Genomic DNA, 20114 nt, shown 5'->3' with positions numbered 1-20114 from the left:
TTTGACCCGGCGAAGGGGGGTTGACCCCCCTTCCCTGGCCAGTGTCGGTCTGCAATTTCATTGACGAATATTCCAGAGTGGCCAGGCACCCAAATAAAGGTTGATTTGGTTTCTTTCTCCGAATACGTTTTACATTCCCAGACAAACTATGACTTAACTGGCGAGGAGTCATGCTAGCAGGGCTGCTCTACTGTCAGAGACTATACATATATTTACTCTACAGTAGTTTCGCTGTGTACAAAGCGCAACGTACTCCATTACGAAAAGTATTTCTACTTGGAACACCGAAGGGCAGAAACGGATTGGTTTGGCTAATTCGTCCGGCTCCTATTCGTCCATCTTCAGTTTTCGAGCCATCGGTATAAAATACCGCAGACGCTCTAGAGAAAATCATTTCTTTATTAGTCCATTGCTCATGACTTGGACATGTCGCATTGAAGTTTTTCAGAAACTCAGAGGTAGGTTTTCTGTGACCACAGAGGAGCTCCTTGCATTTCTTTAGAATGCGAAAGTGCCCTGAGTAGTTGCCAGTTTTCAGTTCAAGTTCCTTTGCTCCCCATCTGGCCGCATCGGTTTATAGAAAGATATCTAGAGGAGCAGGTCTAAGATGTCTTGCATGGCAGTAGTAGTAGTTTGACAAATAAACCACAGTTCAACAGCTGCGAAGTACCGATCTTCTTTCTGTCTCACACCTGTCAGGGCTCGACGCCCCACAAATTGGGGGGGTTCACCATGGGAAAGGGAAAGGTAGCGCGAGGGCTTGACATCCTGTCTTCAGGAACAGTAAAAATGCGGACTGGTATAGTTCGGAGCTGTACCGAAGAGCTCAAGACAGTGACTGGAAAGCACTTATTATTAGTACTCCTTTCTGCTTCTTTTTGTTTTTTGTTTTAGGATCCAATTGAAAATTATAGAGTCGTCAACCGAAAAGAGAGGATGAAGAAAATTTTGTTTTGGTTGAAGAGGAAGTCCTTCAATATAAATTATGTCAGCTTATTCTGTAAACGTTTACACAAACCAGTCACTACACCGATACGGGGAGACAGAGTTTTTGCTGAGGTTTTTATCTGTTCTCTTGTATCATACGTTGCAATGTATGATGCCCCGTTACATTTCCTCTGCTAATACCGAGATTCATCGACACATATGCTTGATTGTTTGAAATTAATATTTTGTATTGCTCTTTCTCAAAAGAATAAATATATATTAGTGCCTTAAGAGAATCTGGTAAATGGCACTAGTATTGTCTTTTTGTTTATATTGAGACCTTCTCGGAGACACCACTTGTTAGTTAGGGTTAGAGCAGCTTGCATCCGATCACTGATTGTAACATCATGCTTGCTCCGAACCACTATCACAAGGTCATTGGCATACAACACAGATCTCGAAGTTCGCCTTCGAAAGTAATTTTAGGAGGTTGTCAACGACAAGTGACCACAATAGTGGTGATAAACAGCCCCCCTATGGGCATCCGTCCCCAGGTAATGCGGTTAAGGATGTGAGCATTACATAAATTTTATATGAATTATATCTACTGTTAGAGCCTTTCCAATTAAAATATCTTTCATGCGAGATGCTGTTTGGATCATAAATTGTCCCATACAATTTTCAGAGGATACAGGTTGACCATTTGCAATAACTGGGATCTGTATACATCATGTTCTACCCATTCGATCTTGATAAAATTTCATATTATGGATATTCGGATTGGGTTGTAAGTGATGTCACTTTCAGTCGTTCCGGTTATTTGGGGCGCATTCACATCCATAGAATTTCCAAGAGCTCAATATTTCGCGTTCTCTTAGACCAATTATGATGAAATTCGGTATGATCGGTATCTAATAAAGGCATAAATGCTTCCAATGGAATTCAGTTCTTCCAAATATGGTTGAATAAAAGATTATTTCAATGACCTGTTGGTTTAATTATACTTTTACAAACAAAGTAATTAATAAAATATACATAACTTCATTTTACCAAAGAAATTTTCGTATTTTATTTCCTAAGTTTATTTAATTTTCACCCATTACCAACATAGCTTATTTATTCAGTGATGAGAATGAATGTAATCAATGAAATAATCATCAGTACTAGTGCAGATAAAGGAACATAATATTTTTTCCAAAGGCTAATGTCATCATCATCAATGGAATTACTTCTTCTTTCCTTATTCTTCTTTTTTCCTTTAAATTTTTTCATATACTTCTCCAGTTCTTCTTTGTTCTTCAATTCCTCTTGTTTCGCCTTTTCTTCCATCATAATCTTGTTCTTTCTGTCTGTTTCTTCTTTCAATTCAGCACAAACTGCATCACACTCTATTTTTCCATCTCCATTTCTAACAGTGTCACAATTGATCTCTTTCTTTAATCTCTTACACTCACAAAAGACCTTCACTTTCTTCTTGCAAGGAATACTTTCTGAGCACAGTCCAGGATGGCAGTTCATTTTGCATCGATGGCCGCATTTCAACTGCAATATTTTTGTATAAACAAATGATTTTCATGACTTTGATGCTTGTCAAAATGGAAATTTATTTTTGCAAAAACTTACATTTTTAGGACACTGATATCCACAACTCTGAATTTCTTCTTGTTTGTCAGGGTTGAGTAAATCTTTGCATACAACATAAAGTTGAAGTAGACTGCAATGACATTTTATCCTGACCATCTGTTTACAAGGAGGACATTCTCCAGGATGACATGGCTTGGGACAAGTATGTTGACATCCTTCAGGTCTTTTTTTGCAACATTCATTCTCACATACTTCACAATTACTTCCCGCCTGCAATAGAAGATGTGAAAGATTAAACAAAATACTGTATACATTCAAAGGCCTATTAAAAATGAGAGTAAAAATAAAAATAACAAACTCAATAATGGTTTGGAATTTGGTCCCTGAACAACTTTTCAAAAATCTATAAATTTCATTTTTCTGATATCATTCTTTATTGAAACCAACCGTTAATGGTTACTTTAAAACTATCAAAGTAGTAAAATAATAATAATTGTTGAATTTTCATGATTAAGAATACAGTACTGGCAAATATACCAAATATACGTCTCTAATGTGAGGAACAGAGATAAAATCCTATTAGTTGAAAAAAGATAGTGATGATTGCTTTGAGCGAAGGGTATATACAGGTGAGCGTATTCTAAATGATTCGGTCTAGATTATCTGAATTCTGAGTTAAGTATTTTGTTAAGAAAGGATAATTATTTATTGTGATATTTCAATTAAGCGATATTTTCACAGTGACTTCATGATCGTAATTAGACCATGTTAATCACTGTTGTATTGAAGGATAGGATGCAACAGCAATTTGAAAATTTGGAATATATTGATTAGTCCTAAGCCTAACAATGAAATAAAAATTGTTCTACTGAAAATCGAAACACCTCATAAAAATAATAAATTACATTCCAAATAAAAACAAAATGCAACAAAAGGAGGTCGAAAAAATTTGAAAATATCGGTCGAATGATGATCTTGAGTTTCAGATAAAGCGCCAGTGGGGAATTATATCAACGAGAAGTATTCCAATTATTATCTCAACAACTGGCATAGTACCCAAAATTTCCAAAAGAAACATGAAGCAACTAGGACTTGGTGACTATATGTATAATATAATGCAAAAAGCTGTTATTTTAGGTATTGCGAGGACGGTGAGAAAATTCCAAGGAGGCGACGAACAGTTCCAAGGATCGGCGGGACCAGAAGCTCGACGAGGACCAGAGGGACCACAAGGACCGGACACGACCGAGCTGAGTGAATGTTCCATTTAGCAGCGAGTGCGAAAAAAGACGGCGAAGGGAGTTTCCTCTCCTACACGTATATATAGACTACACCCAACTACTTCACCCACACTGTCAGCTCTCGTACCATTTAATTATTTTATTTATTTATTTACTCAACTTAACATAAAAATTACAGAAAATCGTTATAACATTGTAATACATTCATATAATAGAACACTAAATCCTCAAACATGCATCTAACTGATTAAACACTTGTTTCATTGTATCTGATGTGGCCCTATCCTCTCGGAATCCATACTGACATTCACTTATTATTTTGTTTACATTTAAAAAAATGTACTAAGTGGCTTTTGAGACATTTTTCGGTAATTTTCCCAAATTTATTTATCAAACTTATTGGGCCATAATTTTCTATCTTATTCTCATCGCCTGCTTTGTGAATAGGTGTTATGTCAGAACTCAGAATACATATTTAAATTGCTTTGGACATTTTCCATTACCAAATATCAAGTTTACAAGATGACTAAGAGGGCGCAAATTATCGCCTATGTTAGTAAAATATTCATTGCAAAAATTTGCCATTTCTTTATTATAATAATATACAAGGTGTTTCATGAATGATTGTACAGATTTCGGGGCAGTTGCAGGACATTTTGGTGAGTCTGAATCAGTGCTCGAAGCATGTCCTAACTATATTATTTTAAGAGATACAAGCTGTTTTATGTATTTTATCAAAACCTTTCAAGAATGCCTGCATGGATCTTCATGAAAATTTGAGGGAATGAATATAGGCCAATGCCTAATATTTGCACCTGAAGACTTGTCGATAGCGCAGGTCCGGACTTAGAAAATTATATTCTTTATTCCACATCTTGTAAAACATCCTGTATATCGAATTTTCAAAAAGTGAAATTTTCCTCAGAATCTACAATGGATACTCTTTCAAATAAGCTCATTTGAAATAATGGCACACTTCGCATCAATATTTTTTGAGCTATTGAATACCTAGAATTTTCGATTCTTAATGAACGCGGACCTGTGTTTTTCCGAATAATGCGTTAATTCATATTGGATGAATTTAATTTTTGAGTGAATGACTTAAGGCAAAGTCATCAGGTGCAAATATTAGGAATTGGCCTATACTCATTCCCTCAAATTTTCATGAAGACCAATGCAGGCATTCAAAAGTTATGCCGATTGAAAGTTTTTGATGAACTACATAAAACCCCGTATCTCTTAAAAGAATATAGCTAGGACATATTTCGAACACTGATTCAGACTCACCAAAATGTCCCACATCTGCCCTGAAAGCCTGTACAATCATTCGTGAAACACCCTGTATAATAAAAATATTAAAAATTATTTTGTTCCTTATAAATTCTCATTTTCTTACCATAGCCACCAACACAATTTTCTTCAGTAGCCAGATATTAGTCTCAAGAAAATAAACATTTGACAGAAAAATTAAGGATGCACTATACTAAAAAATGTAACATATATACTGGTTTTTGTAGATATAAGATTATAGGACTTTTTGAAATTGATGACAACATAAATGGGGAAAAATCTTTGAAGATGCTTCAAGACATCATTATATTTGCTAGAGAATTTTGGTAATTTCAAAGAAATTTGGTCCCAACATAATGCAGTTCTAAGTCTGGAAATTCACCAGAATTCAACTCTACTCGACTTTTTTAGTGGGTTTACTAGGCTCAAAAAATTTACATGAGGTCTGAAAATTTAGAAGAGCTGACAATAAAAATAATCAAAATACAGTAGAACCTCGATCATCCGGCCTAATGGAGGGGAAACGGTTCCCGGATAATCGAAAAACACGGACAATCGAAATTCCTCAGAAATGCATGGGGTACAATTATTTATTAAGCAACAAAATCAATAGAATCATAATATCATATGAAAATATACAAATGAAAAACAAATCATTGCATTGGTACCTATAATACATCGAATGTATAAATTTTAGTTGTAAAGGTATGTAATTTTTGTCTGTCTTTTTTATTATTCATCTTGAGACAAATGTAAGCCCGAATTTTCCTCAAGTGGAGGACATCAATATAATCCGTATCATTTTCCTGTTCTAAATAGTGCGTCAGACCATTTGCAAATCTCAACGCGTCTTCGGCAGAAACAGTGTTTCTCTAATTCTGTGGTTATTCCGTTCATTCTTCCACATCTTGTAGAAGAAAATCGTGCGAGAATATATCAGAAACGCACAGTTTTCATGGTTATATTTCATTATTCTATGTTGGTACTCCGAACTTTCCGCCACGGCTTTATCTGCCAATTCATCAATTTGCCTTAAAGAAATCAGTTCTGCCAAGCAACATTTTTCAATGCAAAAATCACTAAATTATATTTATGGAAATATTTCATTAATTTCAATGAAAATGCAATGAATTAGAGAAAATAATGTATAATACTCGTACAGAAGGCTCATTCTACCACTCGTTCATTCCAAAACTCGCCACTTCGTGGCTCGTTTTTGAATTTTGAACTCGTGGAAGAATATCAATGCCTTCTGCACTTGTATTATAAATAACTATTCTCTAATTCTGTGGTTATTCCGTTCATTCTTCCACATCTTGTAGAAGAAAATCGTGCGGGAATATATCTGAAACGCACAGTTTTCATGGTTATATTTTATTATTATATGTTGGTACTCCGAACTTTCCGCCACAGCTTTATCTATCGATTCATCAATTTGCTTTAAAGAAATCAGTTCACCCAACCAACATTTTTCAATGCAAAAATCACTAAAAGATATTTATGGAAATATTTCATTAATTTCAATAAAAATGCAATGAATTCGAGAAAATAATGTATAATACTCGTACAGACGGCTCATTCTACCACTTGTCCATTCAAAAACTCGCCACTTCGTGGCTCGTTTTTGAATTTTGAACTCGTGGAAGATAATTAATGCCTTCTGCACTGTATTATGAATAACTATTTCCTGCGTGGAAAATTCTTCAACACTTTAATCGTCTGTATCCATACAGTGGTTAGGTTGGGAAAATTTTGATGCGATTTCTGAATCATCCAGTATCTGATAACCAGGTTCAATTAAATCCGAATTTAGCCATTCCTCATCATCATCGACTGAAACATTTTCGAATTAAACCAAATTATTACTATGGCCCATGCGTAATGAATTGAATCCCGGATAATCGAGTGGATGTCTGCTCGTGGGAACGGATGAGTGAAAATGTCGACGAGCACGAATTACAGAGTAAAACGGATAATAGGAGAACGGATAATCGAGGTTTCACTGTAGTAAGCTCGATAACACCATCGGTGTTACACTACACCTCGGTGTATTGAATAAGTTATTTTTATTGATTTGGTTAGTAACTTTCTGTTTCTGACGATAGCAACATCTTTATATTATAAAGATTCTGTAAATTAGACTGTGGTTACTACAACTTCATTATTAATTATTATAAGATTGTACAGAACTAAAAAAAAGTATTTACCATAATGCCATCTGTACTATCTTGAACTATATGGCAGGGTAAGGTACACTTATGATTTCCACAAGGAAGGTTCCTACCACAAGGACGGAAGCAACTTCCTGGTTTAGCAAGGTGACAAGGCCAGTCAGATACCTCATGAGCTCCTAAAACATTATTTCAAATTTAAATAAGAATTAAATTGAATCAAAAAATTAGTATCACCAAAGCATTGGATAGGAACAGGTACAATGCATTCAGGACATGGTAAACATCTTTTTTCCTTCTGGGGTTTCACTTCCTCCCAAGGCGCACTTGCTTTAGCCCTTTCAACTTTTACCATAACAGCATCATGACAAGGTGCTGGACATAGATGAGGACAATTGGGTCTACTATTCTCACAAATCTGTTTACATGGAGGGCAATTACCAAAATGACATTTGTGCAATTCCCGTTTTTCATGATGACATTCCGGAAGTGCTCTAAAAAAGAAAAACCAAAATAACTTGAATCGATTGATTCATTGATTGAAACATTGTTTGAATTTAAAAACAATTAAAAATAACCTTCTTCAAAATGAAAGTGACCTTTTCTGGCATACAAGATTTTCTATAGGGGTAAAAGAGATGGTAATTTTGAAATTTCATACTCTATAGATTAAAGAGTATCCAAAAAAGAGTAGAGAATTTTTTTTTTACATTTGGTCTGAAGAACAGAGTGAAATAAATATACCATAATCCATAATCTTGTGTCAAGTACAAAAACGAGGAAATGGCTGACATTAAGTATAATTTTTTTTAAATAAATTCTTCAAGAAAAAAAGGCATATGGAAAAAATCAATGCTACCTGGAAGATTAAATTTTTGTCCTTAGAACATATCATTGTATTCAGGCAATACATTGAAACACATTCATTTCATAGTTTATTTCAGGTAAATAAACATTTTTTTTTTAATTATTAAAAATAAATCTCTTATTGTCATTCTCAGACAAAAATAAACTCTACATATAAGGTTTTCAACAATCTTCGACCTGAATTTAAATCAATAAATGAAATAAGTATCTAAAAACAAGAAACTCCTCATATGTATCCGAATTTCTTAGCGTGTAATAATGTGTGAATATATTTCGTTTTGATTATGTTGCCAACATTGTGAACTTGTACACTGAGCTCATATTGATATGAAGATCTTAATTATTATCGTTGAACTGGTTTAATTTTTATGTTTCATCATTCAAGACTAGGAGCATGATGGTTTTCTACCCATACAAACTATCGTAGGCACTTTTTTTTACATAACTTGTTTGGAACCTCACTTAACTATTTCAGATGTGAAGGTGAGGTGCTACTTGCTATAAGCCACGCACCGCATCAAAGGGAAATTGGCTTTTGGCTAATTTGCTCAAATTTTTATCTGTTGTAGAAGTCAGAACGCCGACCAAATGCCTTCATTGCATATCCTCTCTCAATTCAACCATTTAGATTATATGTATGTGGGATCCAAATTCTTAACCAATGATACGCTACTGATTTGACGATACGAAAACTACGCAGATTTATCGATATAGGGAGACGTAAGGGGAAGAGGTACTTGAGACTTAAGACTGTGACTGGAGTATGATACATACGAACAAGGGTGGCATTCGACGTTACAGATTAGACAGAAAAAGTTAAATAATTCGACGTGGGAGATTAGACGCATATGGTTCGACGTAAAAGAGTAGACGCAGCGAGTTAGATAATTTCGACGTTAGATATAGAGGGATCTACTTGAATAATTAGACGATTAACAATTGGACGGAATAAAATAGCTTCAAAAGACGAAAGTTCAGTGGCTGTACATTCATTTGATGTTGAGATTGTACAAAGTATAAATAAACAGTAGTTAAGTACCGGCGGCCTTTTTATAACCCCTAGAAAACAATATAAAAACCCCACATGTATGTATAGGGTACAAAAAATAACTTTTCTTAAATTTCAAATGGCCATTGTGAAGAAACTTTTGGGATATATAAAAACAAATCCAACATGAGAAAAATGATTTCGGCACTCACAAAAGGTAAACAGGATGAATCCAAAGATATCAAGTTCTTCAGTGATTCTGTGGAATTTTATTCATTTTCAGATATTTTGTGGGATATTAATATCAATTACGATTGATGTTGTTAACATATCCTTAATTAAACTGACATATTTATTACGTATGCATGTTCTACAAGATATAAAAAATTCGAGCAAATTCACAGAAAGCTGATTTCCTTTTACTGAGGTGCATGGTCCTTTAGCATGAATATATTTGTTTCACTAGTTCACATCTAAAATTTCTAATAATCAGTTTGATTGGGTGGGAATAACTTCAATTTTTGATAATTTCAAATGAATATAATTCTGCAACAGTGCTGAAGAACTTAGGTCAATTGCCTTATACAGTTATTTAATTATAATTATTATTAATTCTGTAATCAGCGAACAGATTTTATCAATTCACAAACTTAACCAAGATATTAGAAATAAAACTGCCAGGGAGACATTTTAAGTCTTTAGTCACATTCCATTAGAGAGTTATATTGTATACACGATAATTGACACAATTGATTATGATCTAGAATCAAACTCAATCATTTAGGGAATTTTCAGCTCAAAATTAAAAAATTACAGACAATAGGAGCAAATTATAGACCGCTGTCCCCTAGAACAAGCAGGTGAAACAGATTCATAACTATTCTTAATGAAGAATTTGTCTTCAACTTTGAACTAATAAATATATAAATTCACTTACTGGCACCAAAGAGAGCATTTTGGAGGTTTGACCTGATTCTTTCTTCCACAAGGTACGCTTAGTTTAGATTCACCACAATTGCAAGTAACAACATCCATTAGATTACAAGGAAAACAAGGGCCACGATGGCAAACTGACACACATTTATGATTACCACAATTCAATGTTTTTCCACAAGGTTTTTCACAGGGTGGACATTCTCCATTACAACACTGTAAATTGAAAATTTTGAATTATAAATTAAAATTAGAATTAAACGCGCATAAAATACCTTTTTATTGCAAGGATGCTTGTTGCAGTCTCTCATATTTTTACATTTTGTTTCACAATAAAAAGGTTTGCTACAATGAACATCTTTGGTATGTTGTCCACATCTACATGTTTTTTTGACCACTTCCAAACACTGAAATTAAAAAGTAATTAAACTTTATCTAATCATAGGTTTTCTTGTTACCGTGCCACATCTTCCTTTATGACATTTCAGGACACAAAAATGTTCACCACATTCAAGCAGTTTACCACAGGTATCAGGACAAGTAGGCGTTTCTTCAGTGCACGGTAAATTGTACTTTGTTTTCCCACAAGGACATGTCCTTGGTAAGCTCAGCTCACAGGCATTGCAAACACCGGCATGGCATATTTCCATGCACTTATGGATCCCACAACTGAAAAATTTTCCACACACCTACAAAAAAATATTTTTCAATTGTAGTTCCATTCTTTTAGAACAAGGACATTTCATTGAAGACTATCAATTATCAAGAAGAAATTTTATGGAACTATTGAAGTTGCAATGATGATTTATATATTTCTTTTACATCTTGTACATTTTTCAGTTGATATTTTGTTATATAGATGCATTGAGGTTGTTATGAATGTCATAATAATTTTGAATAATTTAGTATCGTCAGAATAAGAAGTATACATGATATCTAAAGTACTCTATTTGGAATTGAGATATTCAATAGAAACTGGGAATAACCAATTATAACTGATAATTTTCTAAAACTCAAGATAACAGTTGCAACTGCAAACTTAGGATGTACCTGGTTTTTCACCATAATTTGACCCCCCCCCCTTTAACTTTGTTACTAAAAGAGGTACAAAAAAATGTTTCCTACAAAAGTTTCACTAGTGTTTTTTAAAATGATTTCACAAAACGAAATATATACAGAGTGAGCAACATATTGATTGCAACTTAATTTTTTCAAATCGAACACCCTGTATATTTTTCTATATTTGACTAGTTCTTTTTCCCCTGATTTCGAATATATAGTATATGTTTGGTCTATCTCCCTTATTCTACGTAACACCGAGTTTCAAATTTCAAGAACCACCTGGCATGCTCAGAAATCAGTTTTCAAGTGGTAGGCTGCGATAACTCAAAATGCCCTTTTAGAGTTATCTCGTTGGCAATGATATATGACAAACGTTTGTCATTGAATGAAACTATTCATCGAATATGCACTACACAGAAGCGGAAAAATTTGAAATATTTTCCCTTTATGTGAAAATTATGGAAATCCAATTCCAATTTATAGTGAAAAACGTATGTTATATCGTTGCCAACGAGCATGACAGGTAGTAATTCTTGAAATTTGAAACTCTGTGGTATGCAGAATAAGAGAGATAGACCAAACATATGCTATATATTCGAAATCAGGGGAAAAAGAACTAGACAAATATAGAAAAATATACAGGGTGTTCCATTTGAAAAAATGAAGTTGCAATCATATGTTGCTCACTCTGTATATATTTCATTTTGTGAAATCATTTTAAAAAACACTAGTCGATTTCGTGAAACTTTTGTAGAAAACATTTTTTTGTACCTCTTTTAGTAACAAAGTTAAAGGGGGGGGGGTCAAATTATGGTGAAAAACCCGGTGCATACATCAGTTTATTGGAAGTAAATCTAGATCATATCATAATTAGGAGAACAATCTGCTCATGCAAAGCCTACAAGTGATCTTTGGAGATGTACGAGTAAATTTAATACATCCCTGAAAAGTCTGTACAAAAACTTTCTATTATTATTATTATTATTATTCAATTCCATTTACTCATTAGCAATCACCACTGTAATGATTCATCAAGCTTATTTGTTATTTATGGATGTTGGGTAATTCCACAATAATTCCCTATATCAAGTAGGCTAGTCAGTAAGCATCCTAACTCAATTAAAACGATGTTAACATTATGACTAAAATATCACAAATTATATCACACATATGTCAAAATAGAGATCTGTACTATCACATGTAATGATAATAATAATGGAGTTTACTAATAAAAACTGGTACAAAGAATAAACTCCACATATTCTACAGGTAACATCCTATTTAAGAAATATAGAATATTAACTATTCACATTTTGTCAAATTATATTGAATTCTATTCTGGAAGTAACTCAAATAATTTTCACCCAAACTTAATATTTTTACATACCATTTTTAAGAGTCTATCAAAAACAAAAAACACCTTTAAACATAGAAATCAACATCAAGACCGAAATTACTTTTTCGATATGTACTGGGTGGGCAAATAAGCGAGGTAAGCGGCTATATCTCAGGATCCACTCATCGTAGAGACATACGGTAAAAAATTTTACCACTAAAGTGATAAAGAGAACACACTGGAAATTGTTTTGAAGTTCATACCTCTACCGCTAGGGGGCGTAATAGCTACCGTCGAGTAGAAAAATTAATTTTACTTGAAAATGTTTCATATGAAGTTGAAGAAAAAATATCATCACTTTAATCCTTGGAAAATTCTCTTTCTTTTTGAATTGTCACATTTGATTTTACGACATCAAATAAAGGTAGGTGAAAGGGAGAAATCTGACTGTATGAAACGCCTGTAACTTCAGTTTGGCTCAACATTTTTGAGCAAATTAGGTCTCGTCTGAAAGATAATATCTTGTTGATTGAGGACAAAATATAGTCATGATAAATTTGTTTTTGCTGCTTTCGGTAGGGGGCGCTAAGTCAGAAGTTCATTGTTTTGTTTATTTTACTCCGAAATTTCAAATGTAATGATAGGATTTCCTCAACAGAAACAAAAATCCCATCAAATTTGTATGAAAAAACCAAAAGGTCGCAAAGCGATAGCTTCAGGCGTTCTAGAGTTATGGACGAAAAAAGATATTCTTCAACTGATGCACTGAAAAACTAAATTGTGTCTTCTTTCGGCCATAACTCCAGGACGCCTGGAGCTATCGCTTCGCGACCTTTTGGTTTTTCATACAAATTTGATGGGATTTCTGTTTCTCTTAGAACTTAAAGACACAATTTGGTTTTTTGCAGTGCATCAGTTGAAGAATATCTTCTTTCGGCCATAACTTCAGAACGCCTGAAATTATTGCTTAGCGACCTTCAGGTTTTTTCATGCAAATTTGATGGAATTTCTGTTTCTGTTAAGGAAATCCTATCATTACATTTGAAATTTCGGAGTAAAATGAACAAAACAATGAACTTCTGACTTAGCGCCCCCTACCGAAAGCAGCAAAAACAAATTTATCATGACTATATTTTGTCCTCAATCAACAAGATATTATCATTCACACGAGAACTAATTTGCTCAAAAATGTTGAGCCAAACTGAAGTTACAGGCGTTTCAATCAGTCAGATTTCTCCCTTTCACCTACCTTTATTTGATGTCGTAAATTCGAAAGTGACAATTCAAAAAGATAGAGAATTTTCCAAGGATTAAAGTGATGATATTTTTCCTTCAACTTCATATGAAACATTTTCGAGTAAAATTAATTTTTCTACTCGACGATAGCTATTACGCCTCCTAGCGGTAGAGGTATGAACTTCAAAACAATTTCCAGTGTGTTCTCCTTATCACTTTAGTGGTAACATTTTTTACCGCAAGTCTCTACGATGAGTGGATCCTGAGATATAGCCGCTTACCTCGCTTATTTGCCCACCCTGTATTACAAAAATACAATAAGATTTGCTAGTCCTGCTATTGATTCTGGAAAAATTTTATTTTTCAACACAAAATTTGAATCTAGAACTAAGATTACAGCCTGAGAAGATTGATATTACCCCTCATAATATTTAGAATTTATTTTGTACTTTTCGTCCAAAATTTTCAATTTCAGATCATAAAAATATTTATTCAGAATTCAGATATAGGTAGTTCCTTTTTTCATTCTTTCAATTAATATCAAAAGATAGTATCAACTAACCTTTTCACACTGCCATTCAGGAGATGAACAATCTCTCAATTTTGCTTGAGACCTGCAATTGCACTTTTGGATACTTTTTTTTGTGCATGGCTTGCAATCACCGCCATGACATGGATCATCACAGTAGTGCTTACTGCATTCAAGTAATTTTCCACAAGATCCACCACATGACCAATATTTATCACTACATCTTTGCAGTCTAGGAGGTTTTGCACCACAATAACATTTTGCGTTAACTGTCACAGGACAAGGGGGACATGGACCTTAAAGAATGAATGTAGTTGAGAATGAGCTAGTAAATTAACATTTTTGTATTCTGCATGTTTTAAAATTGATTGTTAGAGAATTTTCTAGATATTCATTGATTATTTTTCTATTCTTTAAAATTAATACTTACACAAACATACCTGGATGACAAAGAAGTAAGCATTTATGTCCACAGGGTGGTTCTAATTCTTTTGCACAAATTTCGCCACATGAATGAGGTACTAGGAGAGCCTGATATATAGGATTAGTAGTCTTTTTGCAGAAACATTTATATTCCATAGGACTATTTTCTAACTTATAATTTCTCCTACATTTAGGGCAACACCAAAGACATTGATCTCCAGATGAAGAAAACTGTGCTGAGAGAGACTGCTTCTTTTGAGAAATGCTGTCTTTTGACCATCTTTGAATACACATAAGATGAAAAAAGCAATGACAAGATTCGCAACACCATATCTATAAATGTTATAGTAAATATAATCGTTACTAAATTAATTCACACACTACAGTTTTGAAATCATATTAAAATTCACTGCAATTAATTAAAACATGAAGCCTTAAAATCCCTAATTGAATAAAATCATACCTGGTCATCTCTTTTCACTTTGGAAATACAAATCAAACATGTCGTAGCTCCTGACATAAGGTTGTCTCGTAAATAAGATACCGTCTTTTGCAATTTGTCATTCGTTCCACCTTTAGTGGTATAAGTAGCAGTAATTTTATCTGTAACAATACAATGAATTGAGAAAAATGTTTCAGAACTAAATAATTTATTTAATTACCTATGACAGTTTTACTTTCTTGTATTTCTTCATCAGATGAGGATTCATAGCCTTGAATATGCTTTTGAACAGAAGCTTGAAGCTTTTTCTGAGCTTCTTTGAACTTATTTGCTGGTGGATTCTTTTCAGGAAGCTTCTTCCATGCATTTGCATTTCCTTGTTTTTTGCGATTATTCATGATCGGACATGAGTTGTAAACATGAATTATTTGATAGCTTATTGTTTTATAGTGACATAGTAAGATATTTTAAGTTTAAAGGTCAATTGTACCATATAGCTAAGTGCATAATATACTTTTAAGTAGTTAAAACAATAAATTACATCACTAAATATAATCTGAAAGATATAATTTATATTAGAAAATCACCCATGACGTGTGACGGTTTGATTGGCATATTTGTTATTTATGTTAAAAGAAATTTCGATGGTTTCGGAGGAGACCGTCAGTGTCAGATTTTAGGAGGAGTTTACGATTCTACTTTAATCAATAACTTTTGTATGGCTCATTCCAATTCAATAAAATTTTCAGTGTTGTATTATAATATGAATGGATACATTGAATGAAGCTTTTTGTTCATATTCACGATATCCGACGATCCGAAAAATGTCACCTATTGGTTTGATTATTTCCCGCCATAATTTATTCGAGAGAAATCAACAAATATCTGCATCACACTACATTATTACACCTGTGAATATCATGTAACAGTTTATTGATGTGAGAATAAAGACAATTATTATTATTAGTGCGGGAGCGGGAACGAAACTTTTGCGGGATTCAAATCAACGGCAGGATATGGAGTGCATACCGGTACGAATTGCGGGATGTCTGCGAATTAAATTCGGTTCGCACCTTTCCCGCAGTTCGCACAGTAGTTTTGTTTTATTATTATCGCGTTGGTATGCATGCTATGCAATCTGGCCGCTGCCGCATCGCTCCCGTTGTCTGCGTCGGTCTGTTTATACCTTAATTCTAAAACTCTTATCAAAATACAGAATAAAAAAAATTCTGTATCTTGCATTTCCAAAAATTCCTTATCTGTTTCAGATTCTACCATATAATGAGTCATATACGGTTCTCATTCAATTATTCTGTAATTTATTTCAAAATTTCAGTTGGATAAGTATTTTTTCAATTATTTAAAAAAAAATAGGGACAATCAGACCCTGAAAATTTGTAGTGTTTAACAAAGGGTCTCTATCATTTCCTCTTGATGGCAGCTAGTATTATGTAGTATATCCGATCAAGTTAAGATTTTATGAGCAGATGAAGATAATCAGTTTCAAATTTTGTGCAAAATATCTTGTTAACTGCATAATCAAAACTATAGATTCAACTGAATTAAAATTCTGTATGTGGATTATTAATTTCAAGCTGTATACATCATTTCTTGAGATCTTGTAACAAAAACCATAGAAAATTCGTTTAACACATTGAAAAAGTTTCCCAATATTTCCATTATAAATTTAATTTGCATCTATAAAATAAGCACTAAAATGTGCATGTCAAAATTTGAGATCATCAAATGATCAGAATCCGACATCTAGATAAATAAACGGACAATGAAATAATGAGTCAAATCTCATATATACCCATATAGAGCTTGGTGGTATCCAAGAATAAGACTGATCAACTATAATTCATTTCATCAAGTTTTGATGTACCAATGATTCAAATAAAATATTCTGCAGAATGTTTGAAATTATATAAATTTTCACATATTCATGTCTAATTTTTATTAGAAAATCTGTTAACAAGTGATCAATTATAGATCATAATATTTCACTTCATATAAAATTAGCAGAAAAGGATAAACAAAAAGTAAAAAACTTTATAGCAAAAAAATTTTTATTCAGAACAGTTAAAATTTGGAAGTTGAATTAATTTACAACTTTCTCATCAAAGAAAACAGTAGATCGATGCCATATCCTTAAAATAAAGTTAAAGTTAACTTATTTCTAAAAAAAAGTGGAATCTTTTCCAATTCAATAAATATTATCTTTAGTAAATATAGAAATGGAAAAGACTATAGGATTAAATTCATCTTCATTTTAATAACATCCACCTGTCTGTTGTTGGTATACTTCTATAGTGTCCCCTTCCTCCATGTCCAAAGATGTTGGGGTATCTGTTTCATTGATTGGATTTCCATCGAATCGGAATCGAAGTACTTGCATGCTCAAACCCTAAGAAAAATATTTTGGTTGAATTTTCAGAAAGTAAGTATCACCTGATCATAAAGTTATCAGGATGAAATTATTTTGATATCTTAGATAGTAATTAAGACCAAAGACGTGAAAACATTACAATAGAATTCTTCAAAATTCTGAAACACATTATTGGTAGGCAAAACATGGTGAAGAGTAATTTTTTTTAAAAACACCATTAGCTCTCATTGTGTTGCCTTGTATATTCATTAAATAATACATTCACATCTATTTTCAATTGAAACAATTGGCTAAGAACAATATTAATTGATGGGAGTAAATATCTAAGGGTGGGATGCAGTATTTAATATCAATATTAATTATTATAACTTAATGAATTCAGCAGAAGTGAATTTGATAGTCCTGTCTGATCGTTAAATTCACTGCAAACGATCCACTCTTGAAAAGTTTAGCTTCATGTAAAATAGAACTATCTGATTCCTTTGAGTTTTTTGTTGTTGGAAGCCCAGTGTTTAACATAAAATATTAATCCATTTTATCTTGAAACTTTCATTTTATAATTATGATTTTGAAAACAAGATAGAAAAATGTGTTGCTTCAATTAATATCAATGCGAAATCAATATATTATTCATTTAATTCCATTAGACTTTAAAAATTGAAATAATTTTTGAGATATTTAAGGCAAACTGGAAATCACTCTATCGGAAAATAACAAGTAAGGATAAAACTGATATTATATATATTATACAAGCTCAACCTTCAACATGAGAAATTAAGAAGAATCCTAAAAAAATTATAACAATTGAAGAAGCACATGGTTTATAATATGCAGATTTCTTGTTTTCAAAATACATTTAAACCCCATTTCTGATTGCTAAAACCTATCATATCAGCATACTAACGAATAATAATAAAAATGAGTTGTAAATGAATCATGTCCTCACAGATAAATGATAGATTATCAAAGTGCCTTGAAATCTATACAAATTTTACACTGAGTTACGAAAATGTTTATATTTTTACAAGTACTTACAGCTCTATCACAGTATGCACTCATCAACTTCCTCAAAGGAGTGTGTTTCTTAATTTTGAATTGTACTACACCATTATCCTGACCAAGTACTTTCAAATTAATGTGCTCCGATTCGTTATTCTGTAAATAAATATATCGGTATAATACTGAACATTCAGAAAAACAAGTTAAAATAAAATAATGCGATATTTTTTCATAGAAATTACCTTTTTCTCATCTCCCATTATGTATGAATTTAGAATTTAATTACAGAATATCTTGAGTTTGTTGTTAGAACTCTCTAACCGACTTCAATGCAATAAAGCAGATCAAACACCATACACGAAGCGTTTCAACAAGAAATGGCCGGCTTGTTCAATAGAAGAGCGGCAACTCTCCTACCGGAAGTATGAGTCAAAGAAATACTTATTTTTTTTTCAAGTTAGATCAGAATGTATTATAATAAAAAAAATCTGAATTAAATTACGAGAAAATTATTGACAAATAAGAAGTATATTCCAAAACGATGTAATAATGGTTTAATATAATATGAGAATAGTTGATTTGACTAAGAATAATTTTTTTCGGTCTTAGCTTTAGTATTTCAGCCATTTTTTTAAATGAAGAAAAAATATTTATCATTCTCAATTAACTCATAAATCATGTTATATAGAAAAATGCTAAAAACTCTGCTTATGTTTCAATAATTTTTGTGATAATTTTACATTATTTTTACAATAGCATCCCCATATGAAGGCAAAGCATATTATTTAGCTACAAAATAATAAAGCATTTCCTCTTTGGTAGATTTATTAGGATTTTTCCTAAACAACTTGATTGCGAATTGTTATAGAAATGAAAAGTAGAAGAAGTTTACTCATAATCTGTCAGTTGATTGTCAATTTCGTTAAAATACGTTACTTTAGTAAGCTACCAATCTGGGTCCATGCTAAATGCGAACCCATTAAATCACTAATAAGTGGTTTGAGAAGAAGAAGAAGAAACGTTACTTTTATTAAAAGATTGACAGATGGAGATGACAGATTGAGATTGATTATACAGAAAGTCGTTATTAATTAGTCAGCATGAAAGTAATTTATTATTATTAGTATTAGTAATTTATTAATCTTGTAATTGTTTTCTGCAGAAGAATGAAGTAGAATTTCATCAGGATTTTGACAAAATTTTGAAGGATAAATTATTAATCGGAACAATTATTTCTAACCTTACTTTAGGGCCTTTAGGCGAATGTCGAATACATGACTAATTGGTCAGTTTTTTTTCTCGATAAATAAGATTGTTTTTCCAATAATAATAAATTTGAATATGATATATTTCTTCCATCTAGATCTAGATTCAGATACATAATGAAATTTCGTCATTCTATCGTCGTCAATTGTTTTAAGATAACAAGAATAACATCAGGAATAAACGAATTCATATTTCATGTTGAAACAATGTTAATTTTATACAATGGTTCCTATTCGTCGTGAAAAGTCATTTTCGTGTCTATTTTGACACCTATTTTCATATCTTTCAGGGTTCAATTCCTCACATATTAGAATATAGATAGATTGTTAATGTTCTAAAGGCCAGTTGCACCATTTGTCTAAACATTGATTAAAATTTAAACATCGATTAATTCCTGATTTCTCTTAAGAAATCAGAGAATAATCAATGTT

General features: G+C 32.5%; 2 protein-coding genes across 2 annotated transcripts; both read right to left on the bottom strand.

Moving 5' to 3' along the window:
* Nucleotides 1-1903: 1903 nt before the first annotated feature.
* On the bottom strand, nucleotides 1904-15656 carry LOC123672055 (NF-X1-type zinc finger protein NFXL1-like). The gene is made up of 11 exons (XM_045606022.1): nucleotides 15250-15656; nucleotides 15051-15190; nucleotides 14605-14920; nucleotides 14198-14460; nucleotides 10460-10690; nucleotides 10277-10408; nucleotides 10006-10217; nucleotides 7451-7707; nucleotides 7250-7392; nucleotides 2551-2781; nucleotides 1904-2469 (listed from the first exon to the last, which is right to left on the bottom strand). Exons 1-11 carry the CDS (start codon nucleotides 15425-15427, stop codon nucleotides 2044-2046), a joined length of 2529 nt encoding a protein of 842 aa, XP_045461978.1. The 5' UTR covers nucleotides 15428-15656; the 3' UTR covers nucleotides 1904-2043.
* A 1424-nt stretch (nucleotides 15657-17080) lies between these two features.
* Nucleotides 17081-19002, bottom strand: LOC123673582 (small ubiquitin-related modifier 2). Its single transcript, XM_045608163.1, has 3 exons — nucleotides 18660-19002; nucleotides 18454-18573; nucleotides 17081-17436 (listed from the first exon to the last, which is right to left on the bottom strand). Exons 1-3 carry the CDS (start codon nucleotides 18675-18677, stop codon nucleotides 17302-17304), a joined length of 273 nt encoding a protein of 90 aa, XP_045464119.1. The 5' UTR covers nucleotides 18678-19002; the 3' UTR covers nucleotides 17081-17301.
* Nucleotides 19003-20114: the final 1112 nt, after the last annotated feature.

This window comes from Harmonia axyridis, chromosome 2 (assembly GCF_914767665.1).
Source record: "Harmonia axyridis chromosome 2, icHarAxyr1.1, whole genome shotgun sequence".
NCBI classification, from domain to species: Eukaryota; Metazoa; Arthropoda; class Insecta; order Coleoptera; family Coccinellidae; genus Harmonia; species Harmonia axyridis.
The sequence above is the reverse complement of the archived record's forward strand: the minus strand, read 5'-3'. Positions and strand labels throughout refer to the sequence as shown.